A 9447-nucleotide genomic window follows, 5' to 3' on the forward strand; every position below is an offset into this window, starting at 1 on the left:
AAAAAAAAAAAAAAAAAAAAAAAAAAAAAATACACACCGGATCATTGGAAAAGAGATCGAGCGAGGCGGGAAATCCAAATGTAACCATCGTCTGATTCAAATACTTCGTACAATGCTCCAAATTATCCACATTCGCGAATGTATAATCCCTTCTCAATCATTCCAAACAAAAAAATCCCTATCAGTACTAATCGGAGATTCTAAAAAGTAAAACCCTAGGTCGATTAAGAAAACTAACCCCGTCGCAGACTGAGATAAAACCTGTGAATCCACAAACCAGAGAATGAAATCAATTTCACTTTAAAAATCCGATGAGAAATATTAGAGAAACACACACACACAAATCGGAAAATAGTAATCTTACTTTGGCATCGTACTCAGAATCAGTCGCCGGCATTTTCGAAACGGCGACGGTTTAACTTTTCTCCTCCGTCGTATACACACAGAATCAGATCTAATCGAAAGCTGATAGAGAGAGAGAGAGAGAGAGAGAGAGAGAGAGCGAAACACAAATTCAAAAATCAAAAATATCTGAAAACGGAATGTTTCTGGGAGAAGAGCGAAATTAAAAATAATAAAACTTTTTAAAATCTCTCTCTTTGCTTTTTTTTCCACTTTGCTTTTTATTTCAGTAATAATCAAAAGGATTTGAGTTTTTTTTGATAATGAGCTTTAAAGGTTATGATCCACTACGGAGACACCCTCTTGTTTCAGTGCTCCTCCACGTGATTTTGACGCGCCAACGGTTGACATTGGGCTAGCACCGTTTATACTGGGCCTTACTTATAAGTATAATTGGGCTCTCGTGTAAAGCCTCTCTTAACACTTGTGCTAACCTTGGTAAGATGAACATGATAAAATGATTATCATTGTTTGGTTAGAAACAGACCAAAACAGCGGGTAAATCTTTTTGGTTGTTATTTATTTATTTTGATTAGTATCGGGGAGTGAAATAAGCAAACATTAACGTATGTCTGTAGAATCGAAAAAAAAAAACAAAAATCGAGACAAATTAATTACTAGATGATTTAAAAATACAAAATGAAATGTGTTAAATTAAAACTATACTCTTTAAATTTGAAATTATATGAAACCGAGGTAAGTTTTAAACATTTCAATGCCTTCCATGTCGGATCTTCGAGTCTTCTAATTCGAATCCCGAGGTTTAAATTAAACTGTATTTTTTATCTACGCTCATCACCATTATTTTTACAGTATTAATAAAATTATTGTTTGCTTCAAACTTAAGAAAATATGCTTCTTGTGCTTCGTTTTATGTCTTCTTGGGTTTGCTTTTATTAGCTCATTCACCTATCTTGCTTGTTGGATCCACCGTTACTTTTTGAATTCAACAGACAAAAAATGTTCACCGTTAAAAAACATTTCAGCATAATATAATAACCTCTCTTACTCGTTATTTTTTTTCATGTAGGCGTATTATTTGCGTTTTATAAAAATAGTGTGTAGTGTTTTATTTGGAATCAGTAGTGTCCCTAGCTAACATAATTTAAAATTAGTTTAAATTTGTTAGTGTCCAACTAATAGGCTGACAGGTTTATTTGTTTAATATCATTCAGTGAGCCAACATCTATAACTTAAGAGAGTTTGGATTAGATAAGATTGTATTCGGGTTGTTGCCATAAACTGAGAGTTCAGTATGCAAATATATGAGATAGATATGGTAAAAGTATTCGTGTATGGTGCAATAAATGTATGAAAGTTGTGTAATATATATGCGTGTGTCATGTTTTGTTTTTAGTTAAGCTAGATGTGTGTATAAGTGTAAGTATGAAAAGAAGATGACGTGGAGCTCCCGACCAGGCGCGAGTCAAGGAAGCGAGGCGTTCGGCGACGGCAGCGCAGTCGTCTCCGCAGCCCATGCGTTACAATTTACAAGATCTCTTTTTCTATTACCTTATGTTTCATTATTTAATTACTCGATCAATTTATAATGTCTTTTCATTTGGAGTTCCTAGTTCATACTACTACATTTCTTTGTACTTATTATCGTGACTTGTAAAATGTTTTTAATGTTTACTTATGTTTTCCAGTCAGCTTGCGTCTTGTCCACGTTAACATTTCTAAACATTTTTAGTCTTAAATATCTTCGTTTTTATATGCATCCATATCTTGCGTTTAAAAGAACAATTTGGGTTGAAAAATTAGTGTGAAAACCTTTTTGACATTTCCTGTAACAGCTCTTGCTCCCACAGTGACACAGTGATAGATTATAGCATCATAATAATATCATTTAATACAAATGCATGTGAGAACATCTCTACGTGAATCCAATCGTTCATTGAATGATTAAATATGTAATTTGATTATTAATTAAAGGCAAAGGATTCATTGTTTAACGAGAAGGCCAAAGAGCAGATGTACTTTCAAATTAAATGAAATTTTTAAGACAACATTAAAACAAAAAAAAATCGTAAAATAAAAAGACACCTTTTGTTTGCCACACAGTTTACGCCTTCTTTCTATCTATTTATAAGTACATACATTCACTTTCACCAGAATCTCATCAAGCATACACAGTCTCTCTCTCTTTCTCTTTCTCTTTCTCTTTCTCTTTCTCTCCGTAGTCCCTAGCATAGAAAAAACACACGAAAGAGACTGAGTTGTCTTCGATAAGTTACAAAAACCCTAAAACCCTACACTCAATATGAACAGTTTCGAGCCACAAAGCCAAGACTCTTTGCAGAGAAGGTTTCATCAAGGTAACACCAACACACAACAACCTCGTGACACGACGACACCTTTCATGCCCAAATCTATTTCGAAAAACCATAATAATAGCAAATCCACCACCGGAGCGGCCGTGAGATCATTCCAAGGATTTGGTCTTAACGTCGAGGACGATCTAGTTTCATCCGTGGTTCCTCCGGTTACGGTTGTGCTAGAGGGACGTTCGATTTGCCAACGCGTAAGCCTAGACAAGCATGGGAGTTATCAGAGCTTAGCTTTGGCTCTGAGGCAAATGTTTGTCGATGNACAGCTCTTGCTCCCACAGTGACACAGTGATAGATTATAGCATCATAATAATATCATTTAATACAAATGCATGTGAGAACATCTCTACGTGAATCCAATCGTTCATTGAATGATTAAATATGTAATTTGATTATTAATTAAAGGCAAAGGATTCATTGTTTAACGAGAAGGCCAAAGAGCAGATGTACTTTCAAATTAAATGAAATTTTTAAGACAACATTAAAACAAAAAAAAATCGTAAAATAAAAAGACACCTTTTGTTTGCCACACAGTTTACGCCTTCTTTCTATCTATTTATAAGTACATACATTCACTTTCACCAGAATCTCATCAAGCATACACAGTCTCTCTCTCTTTCTCTTTCTCTTTCTCTTTCTCTTTCTCTCCGTAGTCCCTAGCATAGAAAAAACACACGAAAGAGACTGAGTTGTCTTCGATAAGTTACAAAAACCCTAAAACCCTACACTCAATATGAACAGTTTCGAGCCACAAAGCCAAGACTCTTTGCAGAGAAGGTTTCATCAAGGTAACACCAACACACAACAACCTCGTGACACGACGACACCTTTCATGCCCAAATCTATTTCGAAAAACCATAATAATAGCAAATCCACCACCGGAGCGGCCGTGAGATCATTCCAAGGATTTGGTCTTAACGTCGAGGACGATCTAGTTTCATCCGTGGTTCCTCCGGTTACGGTTGTGCTAGAGGGACGTTCGATTTGCCAACGCGTAAGCCTAGACAAGCATGGGAGTTATCAGAGCTTAGCTTTGGCTCTGAGGCAAATGTTTGTCGATGGGGCTGATTCGACGGACGATCTTGATCTGTCTAACGCCATTCCTGGCCATCTTATTGCTTATGAAGACATGGAGAATGATCTACTCCTCGCAGGCGATCTTACTTGGAAGTAATACTCCTCTCTTTTACTCTTTTCAACATTAATCTCTTCTTTAATTAAATTTAGTTCTTTCATACGTTTGTGAGCGTTTCACGTATATATATACTGATCTTTCACAAAAGTCTCTAAATAATTTTCTCGTATATTTGAAGTTTATATAAATAGCAATATACTTGGAACTTTGAAGTTAATGAGAAAATTGGTTTGTGAGTATACAGGGACTTTGTTCGTGTAGCCAAGAGAATTCGAATCTTGCCGGTGAAAGGAAACACAAGCAAAGTGAAAAGAAACGAGTGAGGAGAAAAAACCGTTTTCACAACGATGTCAGAAGATGTTTTGTAGCAGCTAATGTCGTATGATTTGATCAGTGGCATTATTGTAAAAGTATCATCGGATGTGTTTGCTTTTTTTGTTCACTTGTCTACCCACTAAATGAAAAAAAAAAACATGAACCATAGAATGGCAAAGTGAAGAGACAATACAATAGATGTAATTTAACTTAAGCTATCTACGATTACGCTCCTAAATTTGGTTAACAACGAAATCGTACCGAGAAACCCATATGAAAACTGAATCAAATAAATGTTTTGTATGTGTTAAGATATCACAGGTTTAAAACTAGTAGTATTACTAAATTCAATCTAGTTTTCTTGATTAAATTGTCATTGTTTAGACATAAAATAAAACATTAGACGTTGAAGAAAGGACGAGGGTTATTAATTTTCATGCAGGAACAACACATGTTAGTGATGCGTAAAGAAGAGAGATTCCAAACCATAAAAGAAGGAATCAATTCAGCTATACCGACAAAAACAAAATCAGAGATAAGCCAATGTTGAAACTTGTGGGTAAGAGTAGTTGTACAAGAATAATTTGTTTAAACATTGAGGCAATATTTTTGTTTGGTCTCACGTCATGTCACCACTTACTTTCTATTTGTGTCATCAATATAACCAAAAAAAACATATAAACCAACCCGTTGACGACATAAAAACCCCATGGCCTTGTCATGTAAATGCCAAAACAATATAATAGGACAAACAATCACCTTCTCACGGATTCATGATTCTGAATTTTTTATCATTACCTTAAAGAAGCTTGTTGTATCATCTAGTTTGAATCTTCAAACGGAGGCAAACCCCATTCTTCCGGTTTAAAATCGAGTAGAGAGGTTAGGATTTGGTCTGCAACATCTTGGTGAGAGATATCTAGTCTAGGATCCGGCACCATGACCACGTTCCTGTAGAGAAGATTTGAAATAACATAAACTTCTTTCCTTGTTGTAAATAAATGTGTATTTGTAATTGCCTTAAATGCTCATCTGTTTGCTTTACATGAGAGAACTTAGAAACTACTAGGAGAAATCGGCTTACATTTTGGCATTTTTAGCAGCAAGAACTCCAGATGGAGCGTCTTCGAATACCAGAACCTTTTGTGGATCTACAGGACCGACCTAAGTAATCCAAGATAAAGAGAATACATTAGTTTACAACTCATTGTTGAGTTTGAAATGGAGGGTACAAGTAAAACATATATGTACTAGTAGTGGCCTGTTAATTACCTTAAATCTCCTAGCTGCAGCGAGAAAGCCATCTGGGGCAGGCTTTCCTTGCTTCACCTCTGGATCATCACCGCGAACTACGTGATGCATCAATGAGAAAAGCTCTCTGTGTCTTTGGGTTTTTAGTTCATAATGCCGTGTATGAGTACTGCAACAACATTTCAAGGTGACAAGTCAGTTTCCAGATTGTAAAGAACAGAAGCTGAGAATGTTGCAAGATATGGATGCGCTGATGAAGAAAAGAGATACCCTGTAGCAATACAAATTGGAATATTCTTTGCATGAAGATGCTTGATTAGTCGGCTAGCCCCTGAAAACGTGGACGAGAATTGGTTCACCACGGGAAAGTTAATATGAATACAACAGCTTCATGTATATTTCAGCAGTTATCTACTGTCAGTTCAAGCAATATCCGATAAGATCAATCGAGATGAACCAAATACAGAACGAGTTTTTTCCACGAATGATTACGATTCAACTCAAAATCAGTGCCTTTTTTGCATTTAACCACATCAAGCATATATATCAAGACAAGTGATCTTCATGTGAACCATATGTGATATGTCATGTGTTTGCAACCACATGTGTAACAGAAAGAAGATTGTTACCTGGCATTAGCTTACTAGTAGGGAAAAGGTCTTGCAACATTGCCTCCCTCTCGACAAGGAAGTCCTCAGCTGAAAGAGAATCACTGATCCCGCTTTCTTCAACAAAAATCCTGGCAGCTTCTATAGCTTTTCTACCCATCATCTTAGCCTTGAGAGACCAATCAAATGTTTTGTTGAATCTAGCAAGTATGATTTCTTGGACCTCAGTATAGAACTTCTCAGTATCTGCAAAAGAAACCAAATCCACCATAAGTTATTTCCATTAATGTGAACAATAGATCAATAGATACAAAGTTAACATCTACATAAGAGTTAATTCCTATGATAGCTAAACTTGGTGCACCACATACTGAGCTTCATAAGCCAATGAAACGGGGGAATTTCAAAAACAGAACAAACATTCTTGCATCTATTAACCTCAATTGTTCAATTCCGGATCAGATCCAACCTAGCTCTACCATTTAAACTATCCAAACAATCAAAATACTCATCATCATGAACGTTACTTAGAGCATATCCGATGTCAACTAAAACTCATTCCTAACAACGTCAAGCTAAAATACGATAGTGTCAGCAGTACGGTCCAATAAAGCAAAAGATTGAAGATCAGTTGCACTCAAATTACCGAGAAGAAGACCGTCCATGTCGAATATGACATGAGTGATTGATCCTCTGCCCGCGACGTCAGCTGGAGTCGACATTGACGGTGCGATTCCGATAGATCTCTTCTCTGAGGCTGCGATTAGGGATACCGCTTTAATGGTTTCTTCTCTTTCGCAGATTGCAGAATCAAATCCAGTGAGGTAGTAGTTTTACGCTGTAAAGTGTATAGATAGAGTGTGATGTAACAACAACGATCCTTGAATATGGGTCTTTGGTCTTGTAAACGGGCCGGGTCTTAATAAAAATTTGGCTGATGTAATTGCATAATCTGAAGTTAAGAGATGGTTAAACTTAAGCTCAAACATTGATCAAGAGTTGGTTTATAGATTTATATACAACTTAAAGATTTGTGTTTAGTAAGATGAAAATTTGTTGGTGAACAAACAGTTTTTGATTAATCCAAAGGCCAACAGCCGAAAAGCCTTCTTCTTGAAATGATTCAACAGCTGTTCTAACCTGAGCCTTAGTCTGATACTCTAAATTTTGTCTTAAATCAAGCTGTGATTTGATGCTCTTGAACTGCTGCTATACCTCTTTCCCGTAACATCGCCACCATTGGTTCTTCACTCATATCTGCCATTCAATGACCACAAGAAACAGAAATTGATAAGAGGGTTAAAGACAGGAAAAGATCTATGTTTCAAGTAAGAAAAAAGGTGTTTTTGTTTGAACTCCATTTGAGTTAACAATATTAGCTCAAAGAAGACAACGAAGTATGGTATTGTTTATGAATACATATGGCACTAATCTAAGGTATGGATTTACCTTTTACCTATAAACAACTACAGGATAAACAAAAAATATATTACCAGAATGATTAACCCAACAGACTCCATAACGATACTACCGTTTCAATATAACAATCACTTCAGCAATGTACTCGAGAAAAGAAACATTTGATGATGCCAACACAAATGGGAAATTCGATGATGTTGAGGAAAAGTAAAATCAGAAAACAATGAGATCTTTCAGAAGGCAATGGCACAAGGAATTGTTCATAGAATGTTTATTTTAGGAGAAACAAATTTCTCTATAACACCTAAATTAGAGGAGAAATCTGAAAGAACCTGGCTTTGCTCTGCTGCATTCATCTCCCAGATCCCTCGGCAATCTTACATAAATAATGCACAAAAACTCCAAAAAAAAAAAAGACTCGTGATGCTTCGAACAAAAATAATCCTACATAGCACCAAAGAGTTCACCTACGCTTGAACCCCACAAATCCCTTCTCGTGTGATCATGAACTCGCAAGAAGAAGCAGGCAAATAAGGTGAAAAAACAATGTCAAAACGTCTCTGAGCTCTTCTAGACACATAAATCGAACCGCTCTCATCATTTTCACTTCTCTCCTTGCAGATAGTCTCATCACTTCGAGAGATGAAAAATCTAGAATTCACACAATTAGCCCAAGCCAAGCCTAAAGCAGGAACAACTCGTCTACCAGACGAACACAAATACCTCAAATTCCCAATCCTCAACCCACTTAACCCATCAGATGTTTCAACCAAATCAGTAACCTGATTCGTAATCACAACAGCCAAACCAAACTTATTAGCCAACTGCTTCAACTTCCCTGATATCTTGAAAAACAAAGAAGATCTCTTCCTTAGATCAGACGGAGTATTATCAAATTCCGATCTAAACAAGGCCGCTACAGAATCAAGCACAATCAGCTTCAAAGGTAACCTATTTCCCGAATTCTTAATAAACCCATCAATCCTAGGCATTATGTCGAACAGGTGGTCTACAGAATGAACATTTTGAACAAAGACATGATCACAAGGGTTATCACTGTGATTCGCGTAAATACTAGGGTTTGATTGATGAAACGATCGAGATAGCTGATGAAGACGGCGAAAAGGGAAAGGAAACTCGGAGTGGAGATAAAGAGAAGAACCGTTGAGTCCGCCGAGTGAAATCGGAAGCTGGGCAGAGAGCGAGAGCTGAAGGCAGAGTTGTGTCTTTCCGCAGCCGCTCTCCGCCACGATTTCCGTCAGAGAATCGCAGGGAATCCCGCCGCGAAGACATCCGTCGAGAATTTTACAGCCGGTGGTTAGTTTCCGATTCGTCTGCGGTCGTCGGAGGAGAGTCTCCGGCTTCATTTGACCGCCAAAATCGATATGGATTTCTCGGGAATTATAAAAGCGCCACAGAATTCAAATAGAGTACTAACTGCACGAAACGACACCGTTTAGTCTCTTATTGGGCTGTTAACTTTACTGCAGGCCCAAATTGAGTATTTATAAATACAACATTTCTCTTTTGCGTCGAAGATGGGCTTCAGCCGTGTAATTGACTGGTTTGAATTTGCCGGGGATTATGGAGAAGAAGAAAGATCAAGAGGTTTTCCCCTTGTTGAATTTGCCGGGACACTTGAAGATAGAGAATTTTCCGGGGCCGGGGAAGATTATGGAGAAGAAGAATCAACAAGCTCTCTTCCAGAATCAACGGTCTCAGGGAGGGGGTGTTTGAGATCCAGAGTTTGCCTGGTGGAGAAAATTAAGATCGAGTATTTGCCGGACAAGATTATGGAGAAGGAGAATCAACGGGCTCAGGGAGTCATTGATATCCAGAATTTGCCGGTAGACATTTAGATCGAGTATATGCCGGGGAAAGATCAAGAGGCTGACCCTTTTGTGCCTTTGCCGCCTTGGACAGATCAAGAGGCTGACCCTTTTGTGCCTTTGCCGCCTTGGACAGATCAAGAGGCTGACCCTTTTGT

The 9447-nt window shown here is 37.4% G+C and overlaps 5 protein-coding genes across 5 annotated transcripts in view; 2 read left to right on the top strand and 3 right to left on the bottom strand.

The window, feature by feature from the left end:
* Positions 1 to 593, bottom strand: part of LOC104728955 (afadin- and alpha-actinin-binding protein-like) — a 3599-nt gene extending 3006 nt beyond the window's left edge. Inside the window, exons 1-3 of the mRNA XM_010447863.2 lie at positions 365 to 593; positions 239 to 261; positions 34 to 149 (exon numbers count right to left, since the gene is read on the bottom strand). Of these exons, the coding sequence (XP_010446165.1) occupies positions 34 to 149; positions 239 to 261; positions 365 to 397 (172 nt within the window). The 5' untranslated portion in view covers positions 398 to 593. The remainder of the gene's footprint in view (positions 1 to 33; positions 150 to 238; positions 262 to 364) is intronic.
* Positions 2666 to 3016, top strand: LOC104728957 (auxin-responsive protein IAA33-like). Its single transcript, XM_010447864.1, has one exon. It carries the CDS (start codon positions 2666 to 2668, stop codon positions 3014 to 3016), a length of 351 nt encoding a protein of 116 aa, XP_010446166.1.
* On the top strand, positions 3344 to 4423 carry LOC104726295 (auxin-responsive protein IAA33-like). Its single transcript, XM_010445125.2, has 2 exons — positions 3344 to 3902; positions 4112 to 4423. The coding sequence occupies exons 1-2, from the start codon at positions 3466 to 3468 to the stop codon at positions 4188 to 4190; spliced, it is 516 nt and encodes a 171-aa protein (XP_010443427.1). The 5' UTR covers positions 3344 to 3465; the 3' UTR covers positions 4191 to 4423.
* LOC104726298 ((DL)-glycerol-3-phosphatase 2-like) lies at positions 4719 to 6763 on the bottom strand. Its single transcript, XM_010445128.2, has 6 exons — positions 6688 to 6763; positions 6063 to 6287; positions 5704 to 5764; positions 5455 to 5602; positions 5267 to 5346; positions 4719 to 5133 (listed from the first exon to the last, which is right to left on the bottom strand). Exons 1-6 carry the CDS (start codon positions 6761 to 6763, stop codon positions 5004 to 5006), a joined length of 720 nt encoding a protein of 239 aa, XP_010443430.1. The 3' UTR covers positions 4719 to 5003.
* LOC104726297 (DNA repair protein XRCC3 homolog) lies at positions 7921 to 9441 on the bottom strand. Its single transcript, XM_010445126.2, has one exon. The coding sequence runs from the start codon at positions 8825 to 8827 to the stop codon at positions 7928 to 7930; it is 900 nt and encodes a 299-aa protein (XP_010443428.1). The 5' UTR covers positions 8828 to 9441; the 3' UTR covers positions 7921 to 7927.

This window comes from Camelina sativa, chromosome 11 (genome assembly GCF_000633955.1).
Source record: "Camelina sativa cultivar DH55 chromosome 11, Cs, whole genome shotgun sequence".
NCBI classification, from domain to species: Eukaryota; Viridiplantae; Streptophyta; class Magnoliopsida; order Brassicales; family Brassicaceae; genus Camelina; species Camelina sativa.

Excerpts from the sequence above, each read along its gene's own strand:
- LOC104726298 (XM_010445128.2), bottom strand. The coding sequence starts at position 6,763 with ATGTCGACTCCAGCTGACGTCGCGGGCAGAGGATCAATCACTCATGTC. Across the intron at positions 5,765-6,062 it reads TACTAGTAAGCTAATGCCAG|GGGCTAGCCGACTAATCAAG; the intron begins GTAACAATCTTC and ends CCACGTTTTCAG. Across the intron at positions 5,347-5,454 it reads CTGCAGCTAGGAGATTTAAG|GTCGGTCCTGTAGATCCACA; the intron begins GTAATTAACAGG and ends TGGATTACTTAG.
- LOC104726297 (XM_010445126.2), bottom strand. The coding sequence starts at position 8,827 with ATGAAGCCGGAGACTCTCCTCCGACGACCGCAGACGAATCGGAAACTA.
- LOC104726295 (XM_010445125.2), top strand. The coding sequence starts at position 3,466 with ATGAACAGTTTCGAGCCACAAAGCCAAGACTCTTTGCAGAGAAGGTTT. Across the intron at positions 3,903-4,111 it reads GCAGGCGATCTTACTTGGAA|GGACTTTGTTCGTGTAGCCA; the intron begins GTAATACTCCTC and ends GTGAGTATACAG.